Here is a 25636-nt window from a genome sequence, read left to right on the forward strand (position 1 = left end):
TTTCAACAAGTTGTGACAGCTTTATCTAAGACCTCGCATTATCAACTTAACACAGAAGTTTGATTCAGCCACAGATTTTAATTTTGATTTTATTTTTCGCCCGTGAGTGAACATTTACATATCTCGAAATTTCAAATACTCAGGAATAAGTTTATTTATTTATGTTATTTATTTATTTTTGTTGTTTTTAGTTTTTTCAGAGACGGAAACAAGCTCACATAAACTAGGCTTGATTGTATTTAAATAAATAAATAAATACATTTTGAAAAATAAAAAATACAAGTTTTAGATATTTGCACTGCTTATATATAAATATATAGTAAGTTACTACTCAATCAACCCCACGTTTAAGCTTATTATCAAGTTGCTGTTTTTGTTTTCTTAAAGTACAGTTTACAATATATATTTCATACAAAAAAATATATGTTTACATTTTAGTTAGAATAAGCTTTAAAACTTAAAAAAACGCAGGACCGGTACACGTTTTATTTTGAAAAAGCAACTACCGGACGTATTATTTTGTCACAATCTTGAAATTAGCCAAGTCTGTGGTGTTTAAAACTTGTGACAGTGCAGTTGTGTAGACTGCTCACCTGACTTTCGCCACACTTGGCTGTTTCTTATTCAAGGCACCTGCTCTTTAATTAAGCTGCCAGCATTCCTGACCATCTTATCTCGACATATTTGCGTTATTTCCAAAGAAAATTTCTTTCACGCGCCAAATGTCATGGCACACAGAAGAAGAAGAAGACAACGTCCACTTCCAGGTATCAGTGATTACTATTTAATTTTTTTCCTCCTTGGACGTGGTATTTTCCTAGTTAATTCATTTTCATTTGTGGTGTCAACGTAACATGTGCACAATCTTTTCCAATAAAAAGAAATAAATAAATCACCCGTTTATGTTATTGTCTGTCTTTTGATTTAATCATTATTGCATTGTAACCTACATATAGTTTTCTACATTCAGACAGCACTGATAGACAAGCACCCAGCAGTATGGACCAGCTTACTTTAAATTACATGGTAAGAATACTTACCCAATGCCCATCTGCAGGTGCTCTGCATTCTTCTTAGACCACTTGCATACTTTTGGACTGGTATGACCTTTGTTTTTTGTTAGGAGATGTGCAACATGGAGTCCAGCACAGATTCTGACTCTGAAATCAGTCCAAGATGGTCCGACACCAGTACCATGGTGCTGCTTGAATTCATCAATTGGGCAATACATGCACACAGACACTGACATAATAAGCACATTTGGAAGTATATAGTATAGTTTAAGCATTTTTCAAATAGTAGGGGAAAAAACAGTTTCAGTGATCATTTAACATATAAAGCCAGACATGCACCAATCTTTGTAAAAATAACTGCCAACTTGTTGATGTTGAACCTCTGGTGGTTGTGTTTAGGGATGTGTGAGCAGTGCACCAGAGAGTGGTGCCTCAAGGAGGGCGTTGCCATTAACGCTTAAGCCTGCAGAAAGGCATGGCTGTTATTCTTTGGTATGCACTCTCCTCTCATTCATCCATTTGTGTTGAAAAAGCACATTGCTGATCATGAATTAAAATGTGTGCGCTTGTTATGATTGTAGGATTTGGACCCGTACGATGGGAGCTCTGAGGATTCTGACGAGTCAAATGTCAATGTCTCCAGCAGGCAATCGAGGCAGCAGGCAAAAGGTGGTGGACAAGGAGGATGTCGACTCTCGGGCCGAAGCAAGCGATATATCTTTAATCACTCTGCTTCTGTTGCCCTCAGAGAAGGAGCGAAAAATGACAAGAGAGACTGTCTGAGAGAACAGTCGAATCTTCTGGATGTCCAGATGAAATGTGGAAGTGACTCTGACCGGTTGGTCTGCGAACTGGACACTCTTCCCTCTAACAGTGACAGGGATGCTTGTAAAAATCTTCCAGAAGAAAGGGTAACTGATTCAATTACACACAGACAAACCTCGGATATGGAATTGCAGCTTGATGATTCAGGCTTGCGTATTACAAGATCCTCCACACTTCACCCACCTAAACCTCAAAGCTCAGTGGAGGGGAGTTCATCTCACATGCTGGGTTGCTCCTCTGAGAGATCTCCCTGCTTGTGTAACCTTGGATCTCTGTACAAGAGAAAGCTGAGTCTCCCTGGAACAGACATGATTGAGTTGGGACACAGGAAGAAGCAGTGTGTCTTCAACATGGACGATGAACAAGAAGGAAACGATTCTGCATCTGAACCATGTTAGAGTTCTTTAACAGTTGAGATTTAAGGTGGACTGAAATACTGTAAATAGTTATTTGGAATTGCACTCTGTTTATTCATGAATAGTTAACTTTGAGCACCTTCTGATTGTTAAGATGGCATTTGGTTACCACTTGCTTAAAATTTAGTCACAGGTGACTCATCAAAACCTAATTTTTGTTCAAATGAGCTGCTCAAATCCAAATGAATGAATAAAGTAAAATATTTAAGTCTCCAGTGGTTCATGGAGGTTCATGTGTTAATTTTCCCCATATGTCTGCAGACTGCAGGTTTATTTTGTGCAGCCTATTCAGAAACTGGAAAGTCTTTTTGGAAATGAGTGTCTGCAGTTAGGTCAGTAAGCATTTGAACAATGTAATGTTACCTCAAACAGTTAATGTGATTTTAAGTGCAAACCTTTAGCTTTACTTAAAGGGTTTTAGCAAAACATGGCCTTTTGGTGTTGTGCTGGTCTGTGCATTCCTTCCTATTAACCAGATGGTTCTGTTGATTTGGCCACTCCTTAGGTTTTTGAGTAACAGGGAAACTAGGCTCACCTGGCCTTGTCAGTCTATTGTCTTCTACTTTGGACCTTCTAGAAGTGAGTGAGTGTATAAAAATGGTTGTGCCAAACAGTTATTTCTGTAACAGATATTTTATGCATATTGTCATGAAACTCTACGGCTCATTCTCTTTTGTGTTTAGTATATTTGGTAATATACTTACCCCTCCAACCAGCAGGTGGCAGTAATGGACAATTATATAGTTTTGCCTGGCAGCTCAGTGAAGGTTTCATTAACATTTTGGATCATTAAAAAAAAAAAAAAAAAGTAACTAAGAGGACTGTGACAGAGGGCAAAAAATAAGTTTACATTTGTTATTTCTTGGTGAACTTTGCTTTTGTGTCATGTTCACAGTCCAGATGTCTTTACGTAATTTGGAAAAAATCATTCAGGAAAAAACTGTCTAAAGTTACAATGCTGATATTCCATTTGGGACAATCTATATCAACTTCACAAGAAAGAACATTATGTCACTGATGTTTCCTTTGGCATGTGCGTGATTCACTTAAACATTTCCTTTAGAATACTTCCCAGTCTGAACAGGCTCCTAAGAAGAAAAGCGCTCCATAGCAACAACCATGTACGACATTAATTAAAAACACAAAGACCAAGCAGTTCATTCCAATGAGCTTTATTCCATCTAAATACAACAACGTGCTGGTTCTTCCATTAAAACATCTTTTTTCCCAACTTTCCTTTCCAAATTTCATTTTCTTTTCATTAACTATCAGACAACGTCTCCTCAACCTTCCAAAACACTTTCTAAGAACACTAAGAACTGTTACATGTTCACTGCAGTTCCACAAACATCTCTAACCAGGTTTCATATTGGAATGCAACAGACTACAACTACTATTATGGGGTAATGAATGTAAGTGATTAAATGTGGTTTGATTATAATCAAGACGTCTCGTTTCAATTACTCTGTGCACAGGATGGCAACTCCACGCTCGTAGAAGCTGTGAGGATCTTCCTTGGTGGCGATGTCGAAGTCGACGGTGAAGATTAGGTCAGACCGGGTGAAGTTCAGGTACACGGGTAGAGTGACCTGCAGTGAAAGAAAAACACAAAAGGTGAAAAGGACAACTCCATAGCTATATTTCAAAATCTAGCTTTTTAGATCCCAATGGGGCTGTTTTTTGGCGGGGGTTTTTTACCATGTGTCTCTTCTCAGCATTACTCTGCTTGATCCAGCGGAGCTGAGTGAGAGGCAGCTCAGTGGAGATGGAGGTGGACAGAGACAGCTTGTTGTTGGCACAAGTAGCTCCCTGAAGCTTCAGACCTGAGGGTGCAGCAAGCAAGATTGGAATGAGAAAAAGAAATTCATGTCTTTACAACTCACTACATTAGACCACAAATACAGTTAGTAGCATGTTTTAGAGTCCTGCGAACACTTTTTTAGGTTAGATTTCAGTCCATATTAAACAAACAAATAAAAAAAACATGTTAAATTCATATGGATATGATTTAATTACAACACTGTCTGTTCAGTCTAAAGGCCACATTGTTATCTGATTTGTGCAGTGCTTTTGCCGCCAACTAGATCAGATGATATGTCTTAAGTCTAACCTTTGATGCCGAAGCTGCAGGCATCCAGTGAGGCGCCCTGAGCAGTGGTGACGTTAACCTCGAGACACAGCTCTTCCAGGGACCAGCTGTTTGCCTGTGCCACATACTGGCGGGTGGCGGTAATGTAGGCCTCTGGCACAAACAGGCTGCCCAAGCACACATGGATGTTCTGGAAATGATGAGAGGAAGAGACAAGGAAGTAGAAATAAAAAGAAAATGAAAACACATTTTGTTTTCATTTTTAACCAAACTATTTAAGAACCAAAGCTTGTTTGAATGTGTGCACAAACAGTACCTTCAGTTCCTTTGCACCCCCGCTGGCAGCTGCCTGGGAGATCTGCTGCAGCTGTTTGATACGCTCACTGAAGTCTGACACCCACTGGATTACAGTCATGGAAACGGGGACTGTGTACCGACACCAGCTGCGAGGGAGGATTCCTGAACAGACCGGTGTATACCACAGGTATATAAAGTATTCAAACAAATAAACAAATTCATTAAAGTACATCAAAAAGTCTGAGTGAAGAACCTTTGACAAGGTCACTGATGAGTGTTCGCAGGTAGTTGGTCTGCTTCTTCTTGCCCTCGCACACTTGCACCACATCGGACAGATCCTGACGGACCTCCTGAAGCATCTTACCTCCCATTTTCACTTCACGCTCAAAGAACCTGAACAGGGGGTCCTGGTATTTGGACAAAGATAATATTAATGCCAAAACAAAACCATAAAATAGAAGCCAGACAGATGTGCTTTGGTGAAACTGAAAAAGAAAAATGTTCATTTACTGAAAATCAAACTTTTTAAAGTCAGTTATACCCGATTACCTCACATTTCAGGCACAAAGATTTAAAATCACCCGACAGTAAAACAATACCTTGGTTATAAATGAAAGAAGATATTGTCAGCACAAGCCTGCTTGCCAGCCCTCTATTCTCTGTCATTACCTTGATGTTCTCCACTGTGCGTTTGAGAGGATTAACCGTTTGCGGCATGAGCTGCAGCCAGTTGCAGGCGGTGGTGTGGAGGGTCCTCATCCAGGCTGGCTGGGTGTCAGATGTGGATGAAGTGCGCTCCTTCTTCTCAGTCTCGTAGGCAAGGTCATCCTCATCCTCCAACATCTGCATTTTCAGCATCTTACCCATCATGTCAGTGCCTGCGCAGCCCGGCAGAGGGAGTGATTGGGCAAGGAGGGAGGTGGAAGACAAGGCCATGGTGGGATGTAGGAAGGGGAGAAGAAATTAATCACAGAAAAGAAACAAACACCTTACCTCAAGGATGGGTTAATAAAGGGTTTGTTTTATCAAAAATAAAAAAATAAAAATAGAACTACACTGGGTCAGACAAAATACACAAGGCTTCAGGCAATAATTCCAACACATGTAACCTTAAACGAAATTGCCAAGTGGATAACGATCCACATTTCTGAATGACTGGATCTGTAAAAGAAATCAGCAAAACCCCAAAAAAAGAAATACAAAAATAAAAGGGGGCGGGTTTTAAGGGAGAAAGTTTGGGGTGGAGTGGGGATGAAGGAAGGGGAGACTGGACCATGTGCTCAAGGGATGGATGCTTTGGCAGCCATGACCGTGGAGGTCAGACAGGAGGAGTGAAAGGATGAGAAGCAGGGACGGTAGGATGTTTGAAGTCCTAATCAGCAGGTGGGACAAGATAACATCTAAGCAAAGCAACATGATGGCTGTGAAATACAGCTGCTGAAGGGTGAGGAGACCCACACCCATCCTTTGGGAAGAAATCTTTTTAAAGTAAAATGGCTATGACTACAGCTATGCTGCACATTATAGCTATGCTACAGAAGGCTGCTTCTGAAAACTAACTGGTAAAGAGGGGAGAGAACTAAGGATGAGAGATGAGGAAAAGGAATGTTTTTAACATGTTTTTTGACACCCGGCACACAGTGTTCTGTCAAAAGTAGACGCAAAAAACAACAAAATCTAAGATTTTGACCTCTCACTGCACGACGACAGCCTGCCAAAGTACGAGTTATGACACTAGAATAGAGAGAGAGTTGGTTAATGAGCTACCCAGTGAGAATCTCAACTGGTTAAGTATAATTGGAACACAGATGAAAAACAAGCTGTCGTTCAGTAACAGCAACAGCAGCATACCCTGAGTGGTAAGCAGGACCTTCTCTGCATTGCTCGGTAATCCGAGCCAAGATGGCGTCTGAGTGTCAGGAAGCATCTCTACCCAGTGCATGAACTCTTCACGTCTGTAACAAATCAAAATGATCAGACGCTTAACAGAGAATGTTTTTCAGAGAACAACAAAAGCTAAAACTTATCAGATACTGACCGAATGCCGTCGGGCATCTTGATGTCCTTGTGTCCGTCAACTTTAAGAGCCAGTTTGAACTCGCTGTCAAAGCTTCCCTTGGTGAAGATGCGGTCCAGGAAGGTGTTGAGCAGCCGCTGGTCAAACTCGTTGTCGATCCGACCTCCATAGATTGACTGGGCCATCAAGGTTTTCAGAGCTGCCCAGGGGATCTTGTCTGGAGCGATGTTCTGACGACCCTGTGTGTGCGCATGAGTGTAACAATTGGAGTGGAGCAAGGTCATATTATTTAAAACTGACCATTATCTAATAGTTTTAGGCAACAGCTACAAGGAGGAAAGGATTAGTCATACAAAAACTAGAAAACATTTAAAGTGTTAATTCTCCAACCTTAGCAGTGTCATCCAGCCAGGTGTCAACCGTGTCACAAGCAGAACGGAGGTCAGACTCTCCAAACTCGTATTTCTTGGACCAGCCCAGTGGTGCGTAACGCAGGCGCTCCTGGATGACTGCATGGAACCAAGCAAGCAGGAAGTAGAGACGCGCACGTTCGTTGGGGGCCTGCGTGGATATGGGAAAACATGATTTACATGGAGAATGTTTGGACAGCACTGATCGTTTATTCTTCACATTTGTGTGTGTCCATTATGTTACCTTGCACATGCGAGCCACTGGGATGCTGCTGAAAGTTCTCAGCATGTTAGCCTTGACGCCGGGAGGAGGCTCAAACACAAAGATACGGCCAGCACGAAGCAGATTCACTGGCACCTGGTGGTAAAACACAGCGGCATGAAAAACAGGAACTAGTGAAAACTGACAATGAATGAATCCAAGTCTAAATGACAAATCTAATGAATGATGTGATATACCTTGGGGTTGATCTCCATTGTGAGGAACAGCCTGAAGCTGGAATGAGGCTGCATAGAGTGAAGCTTTTTCTCCAGCTGCATCAGCCACCCAGGGGCCAGATGGACGTTCTCCAGCATCACCCACCTGCAGGACAAGGAACAGTCAGGACATCAGTACAAGAACACAAACTGTACAGCCTCACAAACACAAGGAAACCACATTAGTCACCTGCCAGACTTGACAGCAGTATTGATGTCTCTGTCAGCCTTATTGAAACCTTCAGCAGAACCTGTGGAAAACATCAGTAAGCAGTTATTTACAATATCCTCAAAATTTCTCATTAAGCACTTGATCTACATTATTGGTAAACCAAAAGTTACGTTTATTTCCTTCTTACCGATAGAAATTGAGGTGATTTGTTTGTTCTGCTCAGCAGCCAGATCTCTGACAAGCCCACTGGCATCATAACCTGGCACAGAACACATCAGCACTGGAGTGCTGGGCTTCACCTACAGACACAAAAAAATAAGAATTATCAGCAAAATGTGCAAGAGTGACAATGAGAAGGTCGTTGATCTGAAATAAATAAGTGATCATTACCTCACTGTCGATGATATTAGCTAGATCAAGAGGCTGCTCAATGATGCTCATGAATGTGTCTCCCAGCACCTTTGATACAAAAATGTGTGACATGGCCAGGAGACGGTCGGGACGGAAGGCCTGAATCAGCAGGAGCTGGTGCAGAGCTTGGCCAATGGTAGCTGAACATACAATGGACAGTTCAGGGCAGATATGATTTATACAAAAATATACACTGTAGTTTGTTTGTTTTGGTTTTTTCTTGGCCTTAATGTTTGTACACAATGTATATACTCACTCGACTGCTTCTCTTCTGACCACAGGTATGGAACAGCCAGCTCTGGAGTGTTGCTCTCAATCCACATGAAGAATTGCTGAAGTAACAAGCAAAACAAATGATTACTAATAGAGTTTCTAAGAGTCAAACTACAAACTACCCATCGGCCTACCATTACTCACCTCGTCAGCCTCGACTTTTTCAACCAAGTCTTTGAAAGCTGGCAGGCGGCTGAGTCGAACCATGGCCTCACTCTGCTCAGCGGTCAGACCCTTCACCTTGGGAAGTAGTGTGCCTGTCAGTACGATCTCCTTACCACGTAAGAAGTGCTGGAACTCTGGATCATATGGCAGCTCACTGGAAAAAAGGAGAAAATAAATAAGTAACGGTGCTTCATGCAGTATGCCATGACTGCTTGTGCTCCATTAGTGTAACTCAGGTGTTCTCTTACCTGGTCATGCCCTTTATGCTGATCTTAGCCAGCAGCATGGCAAATGTAATGTGGTCCTGGTGCAGCATACCTCTGGCAACCCTGTTGAACGCCACCTAATGCCACACAAATCACATATAAAGTGCATGACTCTTACATTCACCCCCCCAAAACAACCCTTATCCACAGGAGTTATGTTATAAACCTGGAAAAGATCCTTGGTGATGACAGCAAGCCTCTGTGAATGATCACTAATGTTCTTGAGGTTGGCGTTCTCATACAGCACTGTGTGATACGTGTCCAAGAAGAAGTGAAGAGAGTACTGGTAGAGGAAGTGCATCTGAAGGGAGAACATTTGCTCAGTTTAATTCTGAGTTCCTATCTCTGTGTGCATTGAGGTGACAGCAATTTTGAGAAAAGAAGACAATACTACCAACAGTACTAGTTTAAAGAGCAAATGAGATGTGCCCAGACCTGGTTCAGAGCCTCCATAGTGAAGTAGATGCTGCTGCAGGCAGAGGACAGAGACAGGTACTGCTGTGACACGGCCTCCACCTCAGCCATGATGATATCAGTCTCCTCCACCTTCCTAGTCACCTCAGCTGCCTCCTTCTTCAGATTCTCCAGTGTGGTGATGATGGTGTCATCGTCAAGGATGCGACCCTTAACCTCATTGAGGGCCTGCAGCAGAGATTTCTCCAGCTGGCGCAGACGCAGCTGGAACTCGCCTGAAAGACAGTCATAATATAAGAGTTGAGTCATTAAAATTTCACCAATCTCTTTTCCCACCACCTGTGTCTTATCATTTTATCACAGAATCTTAATGTTTCTGTCTCACCCTGTAGTTTAAGGAGGTCTGAGCGTTTCTCATCCACGTCAGGTCTCTCAGCCTTTAGGACCTCGTTGAGACACTGGCTCTGAAGGCTGCTGCGTGTCACAGTGAAGTTGACAAAGGTAACACGAGAGCACAAGTCTGGTGGGAACTCAACCTGCAGACACAAGAGACCATAACAATGCAGATAAACTCTTTTGTATAACTGTTTTGTTTTGTACTTTTTAAACAAAGCAAATAACAATGTTAGTTGATCAATACTGATACAATAAACAGTGCCCTTACCGTTGGGTCTCGGGTGGAGAGGAAGATGACAAACGAAGGTGACAGATCAATGTCCTGGTCTCCAAGGGTGATGAGAACACGCCCTCCAGTCCTGCGGACCTCTCTGTTCAGCACTGGGTTTAGGATGGGGTCGTAGCTTTCTACGTCCTTTGGAAATAAATATTTCAAATTTAATCTCCCTTGAGATTAAAATCTATTTTCCAAGTTGTTTTTTATTACACCCCCCAACTCTAAACAAACTAGTCCTTTGATTATGGCAGCTTTTAGAAAATTATCAAGCAGCAAGCACACAAGGAAAACACTGGCAGTTGGAGAAGGTAGCTCTTACCTGAACCAGCAGTGGGTTTCCAAAACGCAGAGCACTCTCCAAGTTCTTCCTAAAGGCATCATCCAGGAAGCTGGTTCTTGTGATCTTGCGGTCTTTGTACTCATTCATGATGAACTCTGTGGCTTGGCCTGATGGATCGATTATTAGTGGGTACCTAATAAGAGATAAAGAAAGATCAAAGATGTTTAGAAGTAAGTTCAACTGAACACACAGCCTAAAGGAGATAGGTGAGGTTTGCGGACCTGTTGAACCGTTTGAGCATGATGGCATTTTCAGTACAGAGGTCATCAGCTGGGAGAGAGTTTGCTTGCCAGCGGAGCCTCTCATCTGCATTGGACAGGTACTCAGTTCTAGCAATATCTGTGCGGAACTGTGGGAGAAAATCAAGTCGGTGAGCACCTTGAAATTTGATCTATTGACAGCACTCTTGCTGGTGACTATGGTTTATATTAGTAATCACAATGAGGCTGACATTTGGAGACGTGTTGATCAAAAATGACTGGACATGTGGATTGGAGTAGGAAATACCTGAATGTTGGCCTGCTGCAGGTGATGAGACCATGTAGTGAACAGGTTCTGCCTCATCTGTTGTTCAAAGTAGCCGGCATACGTGATGAATGCTGCAGAAAGCAGACAGTCACCTGCGATGGTGGACATCTGGTTCTTGAACGTCTCACTGGTTTTCTCCCACCGGTCTCTCTCTGCTGACAGACTCTTCAGCAGGGCTGTGCTGCGGTTCACCTTGGAGTAAAGAACATAATAAATGAGATTTTTTTTTTCCTCCAAGAAACTTCAGTTTAGTCCTGAACAGATGATCTGAACAGAGCCAGGCATGTTTTATGGACAATTACCTTTGCCTCGACTGCTGCCAGATCAGCCTTGATGGCCTGGGCCTCAGAGATGAGGACAGCGTATTCCTCCTTGTACCGAGCAATGCTGGCCTCCAAGTCTCTGATCATCTGCTCCACCTCTTCTGCCTTCGTCTTATTGTCCGTGGCATCATCCTCAAGCTTCTGCAGCTCATTACGCAGAGGCTCCACTCGCTTCAGCATGTCAGCATAATTAAGCTAGAGGAGTGGTAGAAGTGTACATTAGACGAAAACCCTCATTACCCAGTTATAGTCCTTATTTTCATATTGTTCAGGCTTCTCTACCTGAGCAATCGCCCATTTCACCATGGGTCCACAGGCCAATGATGCCCTATTCACTTGGTCATAGTTGTAGCTTGGGTTGGAGAGATAGTTCTTCTTCATCTTCTCACGGATGGAGTCGCTGGAAATAGTTGAAATAGTCCAAGGAGTTACAATACAGCAGCACTCTGTGCAGTCAATAATCATTGAGAAAATCAAACTTGTGGAACAGTGTGGAGGATTATTTTGAATTGGGTTTGGAGTTGGGGATGGGAACAATTTCTACCAATTTCTGGCTGCAAGAAATCACAAGCACAGTAGTTTTTACCATCAGCTTATTCTTAGATTTAAAACCAGCCAATTACACTTTGTTCCAGTAGATTAACACTGATTGCTAATCACAGGTGCCACTTGTACTGATTAAATGGCATTTGTGCTTCCATTAGAAAACAAAAACAAAACACACTGACACATATACCTCATTTCCTCAGAGGAAAAGTTGACTATGCTGCTGATGAAATTATCCCTGATAATAACTTGTCTGATTTTTTTCCAGTCATTGGTCTCCTCGCCCAGCATAAGGCAGATAGACTCCAGGGCCAGTTTGACTGCAGCTGGGGGGTTGGTCATAGCCCGTACTTCTACTAGGTGCTGCCGCTTAATAGAACTCACGGCTAGTTAAGTGAAAGGAGGAATGTGTTTGCAAGATACAAATAGTAGTGTTTGGGGGGAAGAATTTGGAAAGAGGTTCAGGGGGGCATAGACAGAAAAACATGAAGGAGGGGGAGAGAGGGAGACAGAAGGGGAAATTTTTAGTAAACAATTACAAACAAAGATTCTCTCATGTCACCTGATCTCTTCAGCAGAGAAGTTAACAATGGTGGGGATGAAGTTCTCCCTCATGATGATGGAACGGATCTGCTTCCAGTCCGTTGTGCTCTCTCCCAGGAGCAAACAAATAGACTCCAGAGCAAGCTTCACCGCTGCGGGTGGATTGGCCATGGAACGCACCTCCACCAGGTGCTGCTTCTTAATGGACTTAACAGCTATCAACATCAGGTGAGCAAGGATGAGATTTTATGATGAGGGAAGGGGGCATGATGATGGGAGGATGTAAGCAGAAGATGTTAACAAAGTCTAGATAACAATCCAAGTGCTGCTGCACTGGCTCTGCTGGTTTTATGACATCAAATGACTGAAAGAATAATCTTAAATTTAATTTTTTTTTAAAAGACACTGATGAATAAATGAACAAGAATCACTGTACCATTCTGAGCCTCAATAACAGCTGGCTCCACTTGGTCCAAATCCTGTTTGACACTCAGCTGTTTGTCCTTAATCACCTCCTGCTGCTTGTACACAGCTTCCTGAATCTCCTGGCTCATCACCTTGAATCACAATGACAGAGTAAATAAATTAAAATCTTAAACACTTAAAGACGTAATTGCAGGCCTAAGCAACAATGTCTAAAGCCTTTAAAAACTAGTCATTTCAAAGTTCAGCCTTCCTACCTTTTTCTTCTCGGCCTCCTGCTGGTCTTTCACCATCTTCTTCAGCTTGTCATTGGCAGCAGCATTCTTTGCCTCCAACTCCTGGCTCTTAATTCTCAGGTCACGACGAAGTTCCTCCACCTGTGAAAGGAGACAAACACAAGCACTTCTAACAAGCTGACAAAATTTTCATTGGGGAAACTAATCTGATGGCTTTTTAAGATTTCATGAAACGAAAAGGCTACTTCACCTGATCCACAGTCTCCTTGATCTTGCGGAGACCAACGTTGAGGTGCATCTGCTGCTCCTCCAACTCGCTGCGTTTCTCATTAAACAGGTTGGCATACTGATTGATGAAGTCAAGGTAGTGACGAGGAGTAATGGCCATTGTGTGACCGCCACGCTTGGCCAGACGGTTGTTTGCCTGAAAGAAGTTAAAAGTATTATTTATGTACGTCTCAGAAAATTTTACAATCATTTGTATCTAAGAACATTTGCAAATTTGCAACTGCTGTTGAAATAACAATAAAGTAGCTCATTTGCTGGAAACAGCTCTACCTGATGAAGAGTCTGATGTACAAACACACAGCCATTGACGATAGCTTCTCGGTGAGATGGTGGCTGGGGCAGTTTGTCGTAGACGATGGGCATGTAGTCTGGCACTTTGTAGTTGGGCTTCTCCAGATCCATCTTACTGGTGAACTCCTTACCCACCTGATATAGGGCCTCTGTGGACCAGTCTCCAAACCAGTTCAACACACACCTGACGCAGAAGAATGTTTTCAGTGAACACGGAAACTCAGTGCAGTTTTCTTTTTCCTCACATTTATTACAATCATCCACTCTAAGTGTCTGTACCTGTTGAACAGGGCAGGAGATGTGGCAGCTCTGTCCTTCAGGCCCTCTGATGAGGGGTTCATGGTGAAAACCACGTGAAGGTTTCTGATAACCTGGCTGGTGAACCACTTGTACAGCTCCTCATGTGTGTCAAGCATCAGACCCTCTTTCTGGGCTCCTTCCTTACACTGAGTCATCAAGGTGGCATACTCATCTCCCTCAAACAGCCCAGGAACCTATTAAAAAAAAAAAAGAAGAAGGAAAAAAGAAGGGTAACATTAACACAATAAAAGCCAGAAAACAATGGACATACATTAACCTCAGAAAACTAGGGGCGGTGTTGTCTTTTTTACACTCAAATGAGCAAAGCACCACAAATAGGAAACTAGCTACAAGTTACCTCTCCATTGGCCAGAAGTGTGTTCATTCTCTCAAGGAAACCAGAATCCAGCACATTGGACTCATCCATGATGAAGGCGATCTTCTCGTTCTTACAACCTGAGCGACGCAGCACAGTACGCAGGTCTTCATCAAAGTCCTCCCCAGTGTATTTCCTGTGTACCTGAAAACACAAAAACACGCTCAACAATCCATGTAAAAGGCAGGGAAATGTTCTATGACTACAAATCACTTGTATCTACCTTAATCTGGTAGACGCTCAATCCGTTCATCCAGGCTACAAAGCGGGACAACGTGGTCTTTCCTGCTCCACTCACACCAATTAACAGTAGATGTCCCTGAGGCTGACGGAAGATTCTAACAAAGGATAAAGATTTTAAAAATGTAATCCAAAATTAATATTTATTTTTGTCATTTTTTATAATTAAAGTAACACTGAGATGACAACGCTCAGAAGCCTTTACTCACCGGTCAATTCTGAGGACGTGGTCCAGAACCTCATTAAAGAGCACCAGAGGAACATCCAGCTCCTCCTCATAGAAGACCTTCAGACGGGCCTTCACGTAGTCTCTCAGTTCCTCCTGTTCCACTGGGATGTAATCCTACATACACAAAAACACAAACAACTCAGTAAAATTCTTACTAGAGCCATTAATGATGAAGTCAATTCTTACAACTCTTTAGTAATTTAACAGCAGCAGGATCAGAGTTTGGCCATCATATTTCTAATGTACCTTGGAGAGCCAGTTACTGTAGAGGATAGGCCTGTTGAGAGCCTTCTCCTTATCAATGTTGGGGAAGTGTTTGAGAGCGACCGTGTCAATGTTTTCATCTGTCCACCTTCTCTCTTCATCACCTACAAGCCTGAATGACACAATCAGATATGATCACATTTTAAATGTTACTATCAAAAATGTTACACTTTATAGCTGATGCAGAGCAAGCACAATTAGCCTCACATCAGGGAGCACCCACCTATCCTGGAAGAGACGAAGGGCTTCGTGGGCCCAGATGCGGATGAGCCCTTCTACAGGAAGAGTCTCAAGTGGCCGCAGGGCCTCGAAGATACCCCTTACCCAGCGGGTCATCTCTCTGGGAGAGTAGATGTAGTGGGGTTGTGTGTCCTGGGTGAAGCGCTCCTGAAGTGGAAAAAAGAATAATATTCAATATTTTATTTATATGAAAAAAAGTCTCCAATAAAACATGCATATTAAGAGAAATGTAATTATCTTTACCTGAGACATGGTGTAGAACTCAACCATAGCGGCTGTAAGAGGTTCAGCGTAGGTTCGCAGAGAGGGGATAAGGCGCAGCATGGCACGGTTAAAGGTTCCATAAATCTGGGTAAGGGAGGCTGGGCCTGGATAGTCCACATACACCACAGGGACATGGCGCAGGAACCTAGAAAGATTATGTGGTAATATGACCACTGTTAGAGCCTGCCTTTTGCATTAAACATTAATTATACTACAGTTCTAATCAGATGTTCGGTCTGAGTGCTGTACCTGTGTGTGAGAGGCTTTCTGCCAGGGTCAGTGGGAGGATTACAGGCTCCAACAAATTGAATCCTCTCCAGTTTGACCCAAGTCTGGTCTGAGGTGCGGTAGAAGCCTCCATGTTCCACCATCTACACAGACATAGGATCCCAATTTGATGCAGCAATGACTTAAATAAAGTGCTTAGACATACTTAAAAATACTAAGGGCTTAACACAGAATTCATTTTGTCATACCTGTCTGATGAAAGAGATAACTCTCTGTGTGCCGTACTTGTCCATGTCTGGCAGATTGATCTCGTCGCAGAACAACACCAGCCACTTCCCCAGCTGGACAGGGGCGAGGACCACACCATTTGGAGTCCGCCGGTACTCGCAGTAGTGGTCAAACGTCTTCAGCAGCAGTTCTGGGGTGGTGGCACTGGAGAAGTTCAAACCAACAACCTGGTAGAAAGCAGCAGTAGACATTTTGGCTATTAGAGGGGAACAGCGTAGTTACAACAATAATGCCAATATCTGATTAGAACTGATTGTGAATATTTCAAAGATCAGGCAATTAATGTGAAAATGATTTCACAGCCCAGTACCTCCATATCAGGCAAAGCCCTGAGGGCACTGAACAGGGTCATGGTCTTTCCAGAGCCAGGTGGTCCACACAGCACCAGTGGTTTGTGCTCGGCCAGCCATGTGTAAAGCAAAGCTTCATGACGAACAGTGTCCAGGGTAGGAACAACAACATCTGGGGATGCCACCTTGTGGGTTTCCACTTCAATCTGGGGCACTTTGCCCTGCCAGGATTGCCACTCCCCTGAGATGCACACCTAAACACAAATAAAAACATAATAATTAATCTTTTAAAAAGTGGATATAGGGAATTAATAGCAGCAGCAACTCTTTGACAAAGAAAGGATGTACCTCATAATCAATGATGGGAACATTGGGTGCAGTGGGTAGTGGCACAGTAGTGATGCGACGGATATACTCCCCAAGCTCTGCCCTCATCTTCAACCTTCCATCACCAGAGAAGGACCAGAGCACAGCGTAGATCAAATACCTCTGCAAAGAAATTCCATGAAAACAATTAGTTTTAGGAAAGCACAGTAATCATGTTGATGCAACACCTCAGCATTTATACTTCTTTCATTACAGAGCAAGAAAAAGGAGAACATTACCTGCATGTACTTCTCCAGCTGATCAATGGGCATGGGGAAGTCAGGGTGGTTGTTGTTGTACAGAGCCACATTACGGCAGGCCTGGTGCAACATTGAGAACAGTGAGCCCAAACATCGCATGCGAGTGAAATCCATGATGTGTTCCATCTTCGAGGCATGCTCCAAGGCCTTGATCACGAGGCCAGTGGAGGTAAAGTACGGCTGAAGGACCGATGCAGCATCTCTCTGGATCTAGTTTAAAGCAGAAAGTGGGGACAGCATTAGAGTGTTTTTTATTTGTTTGTTTTTAAATACAGCATATGTTCTTCTCTAGATTTACCTGCAGCATTGGTGAAGCAGCCTCGTCCTCATCCTCTGTGCCTATCCTCTTCCGCTGAGCTTCATCCTCTCCCTCGTCCAATGGGATGCTGCGAATGCGAGCCAGGAAGTTGTTGAAGATCATGTCAGTGCTGAGAACATCCTCACTGAACCAGACCATACCACACCGGGACACAGTGGCTAGGGTGGCATACTTCAGATCCTGCACTTCGAACATCACACGCACCTGGACAGAAAAAGAATAATTTGGGTTGAATACTTAATGAAGTCTCCAGGACAGACTTCATTAAGAAAAGAGAAAAAGACATTTGTGTATAAACTGCCATGCTCTTACATTTGGTGGCAAGCTGAGACGCTCTCCATTGGGCAGGGTGAGCAGCTTGTTGTCATCCAGAACAGAGTTCAGATTTTCAACCCACTCTGGGTCAACGTCGCCATCAAAGATGATCCACTGACGCTTCTGTAGTTCACCTCGGACATTGTCAATGATCCTGAAATTGAAAGAAATCGTTCATTTAAAGATTAAAAAGAAATTAATTACAACAATTAGACTAGCTTGGAAGATGTGTAATTACTCTATTATTACAGAACTCACTTCCTGAGGATGTGTGTGAACAAGCCATCAGTCCATTCACGAGTGTTGGGGTCCAGGGTTCCGTACAGGTGGTCTTTGCTGATGGCCTTGGGATCGATAATGTGGGCCACGCCCTCCACACCCTCCAACCTTTCCAGGGCCTTGAGCAGCACCCTCCATGCCATGGTCTTCCCACTTCCTGAAGGTCCCACCATCATCAACCCGTGGTTGATCTGTGTGATCTGGTACAGCTGGAGCACCTGGAAAAGATTGAACGACAAGTTAAATATCAGTATATGTGAATCTTATAACAGGAAAATGTTTAAAGCCCATTGAACTAAAGTATATCAGTTCCATTCAGCTTCATACCTTCTCTACCCACATGCTGCCTACATCGTCCCCATCTCCATAAGTGAGGTACATCTCTCCGCAGACCTTCTTCAGCTCCTCCCTCAGAGCAGTCATCTCTCCCCTATGGTACTGAACTCCAGGGAAGACGTCCGACAGCAGGCTGAACAGCAGAGGGATGTCTTCTGCCACCAGCTTGGGAACCATGGTCTCACACACACTCTGGATCAGGATCTAAAAAAAATGAGAGACAGACTGAGTAAAACAACTCATTTTCTAAAATAAGTTTGTTATACTTGCAAAAACTCTGCCCTGAATATACGTGACCTCCATGTCCAAGAGTCTACTTTACATACCTCCTGTTCTGGAAGGTTCTCTGCAATTTCATTCTCATCAACATCCTCTCCACGCTCAAGCTTCTCTCGCTTGATTTTCTGGATTCGCTCACGCTTGACATTGCCAGCACTGATCAGCACGCTCTTGAGTGCTCGGAGACCGAAGTCGTAATGGCTCTGGGAGGAGAGCTGCTCGTCGCACAGTCTTTAAAGAAGCAAAAGATTAAGTTGTCATACCTCTGACTTAAAGTCCTGTCAAAGTTACTAACTAAAACAATACATACTTGAAGAAGGGCACAATCTTTTTGGCAAGGGTCTCAGCTGTTCGGAAACCTTGAGAGTAGAGCATGACCTGTGCAATGAGCTGGCGGTCAGGCTTGGTCATGGCCAAGCTACGGAAGAGCTTCTTCAGATTGTCAGGCAGGTTGGAACGGCCAGCATAGCCAGGGTTCATGGTGATGAAGATGGCCATGTCTGGGCTCACCTTGACCTGCTTGTTCAGGAGCTCTGTAGTGACAGGTACGCCTAGGAAAGTGACCAAAAGGAAAAAAGAAGGAAAAAAGACTTACTTATAATACACTCCCCTGGAAAAACCTAATCACTGGTGATGAATATAGTGGCATATTCTGGTGATTTTTTCCTCAGCAGCATGAAGTGTTGAAGAATATTTGTTTTGCTGTGTTTTATTCTCACAAATGTCTAAGTCTGGATATTTCTCATTAAAAGGACAGCCATCTTTCACAAATATTATGCATACTTCTGTCTCTGTTGGGGTTGCTGTGCTCCCTCAAGGCGACCTGGATGTACTGGACCTGCTGGGAGACGGCCGACAGCATTCTCTCTTCCAGACGGTTGAACTCGTCGAAGCAGCCCCAGGCTCCTACCTGGCACAGACCCACGAAGATACGGCCCATGGCCTGAAGAAGAAAACGAAAAATGATCACTGAATTAATAAGCAATAACAGAGCACAGTGTTTAATCTCTGACGGTATGCTGGTGTCTTGTCATAAAATTGCTAAAATGATAAATTTACCTGGAAGTCAAAAGTCTCGTCACAGTTGAAGACCAGGACAAAGCGTCCAAGCTGGTGACCGAGGGCTTTCACTGATTCAGTCTTCCCAGTGCCAGCAGGACCTAGATAAAGGACAAATTCAGTTAAGGTTGGGGGGTCGTTTCCCTCTTTGCCATGTTGTAAAACAAAAAGTTAAATAGTAGTTCCATACCAAATGGAGATCCACCAAGGCGAGCCTCCAGGGCCTGGGTCATGGTGAGATAGCAACGGTCAGTCAGTGGGGTCTGAACAAGTTTGTCCTGGACACCCAGGTACTCAAAGCCATAGTTGAACTTGGCATTAGCCATCTGAATGGACAGCTGCTGCAGGACATCTGTCTGCTTGGGATCAAAGTAGAAGCGCATCTGGCTGAGCCACTCAAAGGACTTGGGGTTGTCGATCTTGTTCTTGATCAGAGTCCTGGTCACATCACGCTGGTGCACCAGCTCTGTGATCTAAGAATGGAGAGTGAAATGGATTTTAGACAATTTTTATCCAACAACAATTTTTCACAAATATCTAAAAAAAAAAAAAAAAAAAAAAAATGTCCAAACTCACCAGGTGCTCCAGTTTCCTCCTGCGGATTGGAGGCTGCTCCATCAGCACAGTGTCAGCCAACACGTTGAGTGTAGCTTCCACATTTGACAGAACTCCCTGCAGTGGCGTCATGTCCCCTCCACCAGAGATGGTGGTCAAGGCAGACTCGATGTTCTCAGACCAGGCAATCTGGGCGGACAGGACCACCAGCTGGGCCTGTGAAACGAGAATAAAGATAAGGCAACATTAACACAGTTCCAGATTTCAAGAGTGTTTCGAAATTAAAACAGTATGGAATTAATTATTTAAATCCAAACCTGGTAGCGATCAATCCAGTTGATGTATTGGCTCAGGTCAATGGCTGTGCCCTTGTTAAAAGTAGTGACCTCTGTGACAGACTCTGCCAGCAGTTTGGCCAAGGTCACCCTCATCTCCTTCTCCACCAGTGTCAGCCACTCATTTATCTTCGGGTGCTCTGTGATGGAGACTGGTGTCTTGTAGATAATCTCTTCACCCTCACGTGATGAGATTCCCAGCACCTCAGTGTTGTCCTCATTGAGGAGGATGCTAGAGACACCAGCAAACATCTTTTTGAAGTGCTTCTGGAGTTTGGCCACGTTCTTGCTGTTGCCAATTATCTCAAGCAGGTCCTCGTCTCCCACAAAGTAGAACCTGCCAACAACAAAGTAATTGATCAAATCATTGTATTAATAAATGCATTCAAAATATCCGATACACTCTTTCACTTTTAAAATGCATTTGAAGACATGTTACACATTCCTCCTTCTGTTTGCTCAGCTTTAGTATGCCCTTCATACCTGGGGAATGAGGATCTTTCTCTCTCCAGGTATTCGCCAAGGGCTTTCTGGATTTTTCCAAGAAGATCAGCCAGTCGCTCCAGGGACCTCTGCACTCCCTGTATGTTCAGGACATCCATCACCAGAGGAGACTTTGTCACCTTCTTCATCAGTGCCAAGAACTCAGTGCTGATACTGGAAAAAGACAGACAGATTACACAGGAAGTTAGTAGAAAATATTTTTATGGAAGGAAATGGGGACTAAACATGAGTGCGCCAAATAAATCAGGTTATGATTCTTAAAGCATATATATATATATATATATATATATATATATATATATATATATATATATATATATATATATATATATATATATATAAATATTTTTAAAATGCTGACACGATTTGGCAGCATTTAGAAAGACTTACCTCTGGAATCTCTGAGTTTCTACAGGCAGAAGATGTTTGATGTCAGCACTGCCTGTAAAGATACCTTCCAGATAGACCCAGCGTCGCTGCACATCAATCCAGACATCAAACAGAGCCATGATTCGATTCAGCTTGTCTTCCCAGCTCAGGGCATCTTCTTCAAACACCTGGGAGAAAACGGAAAGAAAAACATGGTACTGATGTATGCCATCCTGACTGGCTGAAATATAAAGGAAAAAAAAAAAAGCTCAACTGCCACCTTAATAAACTAAACGTATAGTTCTGTTTACCTTGTAGTAAGGAGACAACTTCATGGCGGACACACTGTTGATATGTTCTTTGACCTTGTTGAAGAGGTCATCCCAACCTCTAATCAGACGGCACTTGTTCTGGTAGTTCACCAGGTCAAGCTCGTAGGAGTTCCACACTTCACGGATCTGAAAACCAAAAGAAGCATAAGTACAATTATAGCATAACAAACCACAGAGCTATTTCTAATGATGTAGGCTATAACTGCCCATCTCTCGCAAATCTTCTTTACCTGTTTCAGGAACTCCTCCAAAGCCATTTCTCCCTGGGCTACCAGAAGAACATCCTTCACCACCATCTCATTCTTCTGCAAATCCACATCCCAAATCTGTCCAAGAGTCAGCTCTGACAGGACCCAGTTCACATGCAAGCGCTTCATCAGCTGCTTCCAGTGGCGGTCCTTCAGAGCCTCTGATTTAAGCTCAATCACCAACATGTTGACCTGGAGTGAAAAGGAAACCACAGGAAATGTAAAATGCAAATTTGTCGTGTAAGTTAGAACTTTTGATTAGTTTGAGTGAAACTAGTTTACTGACCTTCAAGTAACCTTTAAGCATCCTCTGTACGTACTCGTATGAAGCATACTGCCTCAGCCTTGCTTGGAAGTTCTTCAGCTGGTTCAGAAGTGCATCAAGACTCTGACGGAGCTACATGTACAAATAAATAAACTAATGTTATATTCTGTGAAGAATTTAAGGATCATACAGAATGGCACAGGGATTTAATCTAAATGTTTGCTCTGCTTTTGGTACCTTGCGTGGTTGTACAGAAACCCATGGCTGCTCTTTCATTTGGTCAATCTGCTCCCAGATCTTCGACAGTTCAGACCACACCTCTTTCAGGTCATGCAGCTCCTCCAGCGCCACCTACAGGTCACCACAAAGACAGAAATGGTTCAAAATGTTCAGTTAATGGTTTAATTTTTAGTTTATGGATAATGAAATACAGCCAGAAAACAGAATGAATGAATTTTACATTTATCATTTTGTAATTTAACCATTTATGTAAATGTGCGCTGGCATTACCTGCACTCTCTCCTCACTGCCACTGAGCAGACCAGTATCAGTAAGCTCCAGGGCCTCTTTGGCACGGGCACACTTCTCCCTTTCAACCTTCAGACGACCAAAGTTGCCTTCATAGATGGTCAGAGACTGAAGGGCCTCTTCAGGACGCAGGTTACCCTAAGGGAACAGATCAGACATTTAAAAAAAAAAAATAAAAATTAAGTCAGATTTATCTGCCATTTCTTTATAACTAAGGTATCATTAAGTTATGCATCTAAAAATATTAACCACATCTAGCATTAAATGTGCTATAAATAGAAAACTAAATTTATTAAGATAAATATTTCTTACAGCAACTGGTTTGGTCTTCTCCCAGTCATTAAGCAAGTCAGTGGTGCGGTTTTCCACAGCTTTGTCCTCTTGGACAATCTTCATCTGCAGGTTGGCCACTTGCTGCTGGATAGCGGTGTCCTTGCGCTTCATTATGTCACTGAACGCACCCCATTCGCCTTCAATGTTGTCAATGTAGAGCCAAGAAGGAGGGAACTGAAATCTCTGCTTCTCCAGCAAACGCTGTCCGTTACGGAATAACTACGGGTAAAAAGGAGGGAGATTGTGATTAGAAAATGATTTTATTTTAACTGATTTTAAAAACAAAAAACATAGTTTGGAGTACTTACATCCACATTTTTCTCAAACTGTTTGATCTTTCGCTTCAGAGTCTGGACATATGTTATGAAGTTGACAGCATCTGAAGTACTAGCCGTGTCCACAGAATGTTGTTCGAGATCTTGACGGGACTGATGAGGAACAGCAAAGCATGAGTCATCTGTCCTGAATAACTATTACCCTGTGTGTAAGTGATCCATGCAACTATGTTGGTAAAACCATACGTTACCTTGGAGATCTGAGCATGGAAGTCCTGCATGTTCTGTCCCAGCATCTGACCAAACTTGCTGAGAACCTCCTTGTGCCAGGAGTCATACTTCAAGTTCACCTTAGACTGGACCTGTTATCAGATAGAAATATGAAAATTTAATGTATACCAACACATGGGGGTTCTGGATTGTCAAAAATACAACTGCACGAAACAAATAAGGAAAGTTTTAATGTGGAAATGTATTTCTCCTCCTCCTACTTGAACACAACACCACGAACCATCAGTCATTACTACCTTGCCATAGTCGATGACCACTGGTCCAAACTCTTTTCGAGTCTCAGCATTGTCAAAGGTTCCCCTAGCTTTGCGGATCTGGACCAGCAGGGCTTGCCACTTTGTGAGGTCTTCACCAAGACGGTTGTAAATGTTTTCAGCTTGCATGTCCCACAAGCACTGGTACTGCAGCCAAACCTGAACAGCAGTAACAAAAATAAAGCATATGAACAGTCAAATAACCACAAATGTATATCCTGTATGTCCAAAGAGTCATAAAAGCTAAAGACAAACAATAAAAAATAAATAATCAATAGCTATCAATTTGTAAGGTAATGTTTTATTTTAAAATAGGTGCCCCTTACCTTAACATACTGCTCCACCTCATTGACGATGTCTTCCACAGCATTGTAGGCCTCCTCTAAGGCCGCAGGTCCATCAGGCATCCGTGTGAGGGCATTACGGTAGAACTTTTCCTCCTCTGAAAGCTCGTAGTGAACACCCACCTAACAAGGAGGGACAGAGTGGCTTAAAAACAGTACAAAGTACAATAGGCCAAACCATCAAATATCATTCCTGCCTGAGTAAAATAAAGACATTTTGTCTAAAAAGTGGTTTTACACTACGTGATCACCTACACCAGATATTCACCAGTGCAAACAACAACTGTTTTAAGATGGCTACCTGGTATCTCTGACTCTGGATCCTGGGCAGATAAAGTATAACCATCTTCCAAGCAAACATCTCCTGGTAGAGCTTGTAGCGACAGTCTTCAATTGGTGGGTTCAAGTAGATCACCTGGTTAGTGATCCTCAGCTCATGGACCACATTCTAAGAATAAAGAAATAATAATAAAACAGCAAGCTGTGCTTAGATATTCATGGTTTTCCAAGATGTTAAAAGAAGTGTATCAACATTTGAAAAGCGTGACAAAGCAACACAGTACCACTTCACAACTCTCACCTTGATTTTGGGCTCCCCTCCTGGTTTGTGGCTGACTTGTGGAGCCTCTGTGTCCATGTCCACATCAGCTTTGTCTTCTACCTGGCCACGGAGGACCTGAGTCCAAGCCTTAAGACCAGCCTGAAGACGCACTCCCAGGATACGCTCAATCTAAAAGAACATCCATTTTAATAACATAGCAACAAGCACCCTATAAAACAAAACAAAGGTTCAACTATACACCAAAACATTCCAAGTATTTCTATTACTTTATATTAGTTACAGAACAATATGTAACTTTCAGTACAGACCTCAATGTCAAGTTTGTTGACCCAGATGGGCAAATTGGAATAAGAATGGAGGTTAAGGTCATCCACGGCTTTCTGCACACGGTTCAGGATGTCGGAGAAGGTCTTGTTGTCAAACATGCAGGTCTCCAGAGAACGAACCTCCAAGTCAATCTTCTCTTCAATCAGTAAGAGGTCGTCCACCTGAAAAACAATAGGACAAAATTGTTTAATACAACTTGTCATTTAAAAGTTAAATGACATTTTGGAGTCTGTGTTCGTGCATATCTGTAACATCTACTTCACACAGACCTTCTCCTGGAAGTTGAAGACCGTCTCAGCTAGTCTCTGAACATAGGGATCTAGCTTGTAAGACTCCCAGACGAGAGTAATGCCCTCAGTTATGAGAACCTGAACCTCTTTCTTAAGCCCAGCAACCAGCAGGGAGATGGAGGACCGCTCCTCTACTTTCTCACAAGTACGCTCGTAGGTGCGAACGCTCTCGATCAAAGAGATGGCAAATGGGTACAGCTGATTAGCTTGGTGGGCCTTGTTGACAATGGCCAAAGGAACACGGAAACTCAGCCACTTGAGGTTGCGGACCTCTTTGGAGAGGGTGATGATCTCAGGAAGAAAGTTGACTTTAAGCTTAAGCATGTTTCCTCCCCTTCCACGGGCCCGGGTACTTTCAATGGTGAAGATCCGACCAGACACACCAAGGTTACGCTGCTGAACCTGATTTAGAAAAGAAAGGGATAACAAATATTTTGAATTTGCAATTAGCCCAAA

The 25636-nt window shown here is 43.0% G+C and overlaps 2 protein-coding genes across 8 annotated transcripts in view; one reads left to right on the forward strand and one right to left on the reverse strand.

Annotated features, from left to right (window-relative positions):
• Positions 1-3457, forward strand: LOC102777193 (uncharacterized). 6 transcript variants are annotated; one of them, XM_035910982.2, is made up of 6 exons: positions 1-767; positions 971-1026; positions 1124-1198; positions 1413-1505; positions 1595-1682; positions 1767-3457. In XM_035910982.2, the coding sequence occupies exons 1-6, from the start codon at positions 728-730 to the stop codon at positions 2234-2236; spliced, it is 822 nt and encodes a 273-aa protein (XP_035766875.1). In that variant the 5' UTR covers positions 1-727; the 3' UTR covers positions 2237-3457. The 6 variants fall into 6 exon arrangements, with proteins under 6 accessions (XP_035766875.1, XP_006798539.1, XP_035766872.1 ...); XM_006798476.3 differs by having other exon boundaries at positions 1-102; positions 630-767; positions 1595-3457; XM_035910979.2 differs by having other exon boundaries at positions 1595-3457.
• dync1h1 (dynein, cytoplasmic 1, heavy chain 1) overlaps positions 3411-25636 on the reverse strand; it is a 26354-nt gene continuing 4128 nt past the window's right edge. The window contains exons 9-78 of one of the 2 annotated variants that reach the window (XM_035910978.2): positions 25160-25582; positions 24872-25051; positions 24582-24731; positions 24303-24449; positions 23984-24124; positions 23640-23816; positions 23364-23474; positions 23146-23265; positions 22817-23056; positions 22487-22642; positions 22214-22327; positions 21998-22108; positions 21694-21903; positions 21443-21589; positions 21153-21319; positions 20742-20915; positions 20241-20595; positions 19945-20139; positions 19559-19841; positions 19369-19469; positions 19093-19252; positions 18620-18860; positions 18357-18540; positions 18022-18234; positions 17674-17912; positions 17413-17569; positions 17080-17304; positions 16761-16991; positions 16504-16644; positions 16176-16409; positions 15826-16032; positions 15599-15720; positions 15329-15494; positions 15069-15232; positions 14828-14957; positions 14562-14695; positions 14336-14450; positions 14095-14256; positions 13716-13930; positions 13416-13620; positions 13108-13281; positions 12879-12998; positions 12635-12755; positions 11846-12041; positions 11392-11509; positions 11089-11304; positions 10766-10978; positions 10480-10607; positions 10238-10391; positions 9910-10056; positions 9631-9781; positions 9267-9520; positions 8998-9132; positions 8814-8908; positions 8545-8719; positions 8384-8459; positions 8107-8267; positions 7904-8015; positions 7735-7795; positions 7527-7650; positions 7312-7425; positions 7048-7218; positions 6679-6896; positions 6492-6595; positions 5310-5518; positions 4894-5047; positions 4660-4802; positions 4365-4533; positions 3953-4077; positions 3411-3843 (exon numbers count right to left, since the gene is read on the reverse strand). In XM_035910978.2, coding sequence (XP_035766871.1) covers positions 3715-3843; positions 3953-4077; positions 4365-4533; positions 4660-4802; positions 4894-5047; positions 5310-5518; positions 6492-6595; positions 6679-6896; positions 7048-7218; positions 7312-7425; positions 7527-7650; positions 7735-7795; positions 7904-8015; positions 8107-8267; positions 8384-8459; positions 8545-8719; positions 8814-8908; positions 8998-9132; positions 9267-9520; positions 9631-9781; positions 9910-10056; positions 10238-10391; positions 10480-10607; positions 10766-10978; positions 11089-11304; positions 11392-11509; positions 11846-12041; positions 12635-12755; positions 12879-12998; positions 13108-13281; positions 13416-13620; positions 13716-13930; positions 14095-14256; positions 14336-14450; positions 14562-14695; positions 14828-14957; positions 15069-15232; positions 15329-15494; positions 15599-15720; positions 15826-16032; positions 16176-16409; positions 16504-16644; positions 16761-16991; positions 17080-17304; positions 17413-17569; positions 17674-17912; positions 18022-18234; positions 18357-18540; positions 18620-18860; positions 19093-19252; positions 19369-19469; positions 19559-19841; positions 19945-20139; positions 20241-20595; positions 20742-20915; positions 21153-21319; positions 21443-21589; positions 21694-21903; positions 21998-22108; positions 22214-22327; positions 22487-22642; positions 22817-23056; positions 23146-23265; positions 23364-23474; positions 23640-23816; positions 23984-24124; positions 24303-24449; positions 24582-24731; positions 24872-25051; positions 25160-25582 — 11814 coding nt within the window. In that variant the 3' untranslated portion in view covers positions 3411-3714. Of the gene's footprint in view, positions 3844-3952; positions 4078-4364; positions 4534-4659; positions 4803-4893; positions 5048-5309; positions 5519-6491; positions 6596-6678; positions 6897-7047; positions 7219-7311; positions 7426-7526; positions 7651-7734; positions 7796-7903; positions 8016-8106; positions 8268-8383; positions 8460-8544; positions 8720-8813; positions 8909-8997; positions 9133-9266; positions 9521-9630; positions 9782-9909; positions 10057-10237; positions 10392-10479; positions 10608-10765; positions 10979-11088; positions 11305-11391; positions 11510-11845; positions 12042-12217; positions 12414-12634; positions 12756-12878; positions 12999-13107; positions 13282-13415; positions 13621-13715; positions 13931-14094; positions 14257-14335; positions 14451-14561; positions 14696-14827; positions 14958-15068; positions 15233-15328; positions 15495-15598; positions 15721-15825; positions 16033-16175; positions 16410-16503; positions 16645-16760; positions 16992-17079; positions 17305-17412; positions 17570-17673; positions 17913-18021; positions 18235-18356; positions 18541-18619; positions 18861-19092; positions 19253-19368; positions 19470-19558; positions 19842-19944; positions 20140-20240; positions 20596-20741; positions 20916-21152; positions 21320-21442; positions 21590-21693; positions 21904-21997; positions 22109-22213; positions 22328-22486; positions 22643-22816; positions 23057-23145; positions 23266-23363; positions 23475-23639; positions 23817-23983; positions 24125-24302; positions 24450-24581; positions 24732-24871; positions 25052-25159; positions 25583-25636 lie in introns of both variants that reach the window. The other variant, XM_006798475.3, reaches the window with a different exon arrangement.

Source organism: Neolamprologus brichardi, chromosome 19, assembly GCF_056152115.1.
Source record: "Neolamprologus brichardi isolate AB-2024 chromosome 19, ASM5615211v1, whole genome shotgun sequence".
NCBI lineage: Eukaryota > Metazoa > Chordata > Actinopteri > Cichliformes > Cichlidae > Neolamprologus > Neolamprologus brichardi.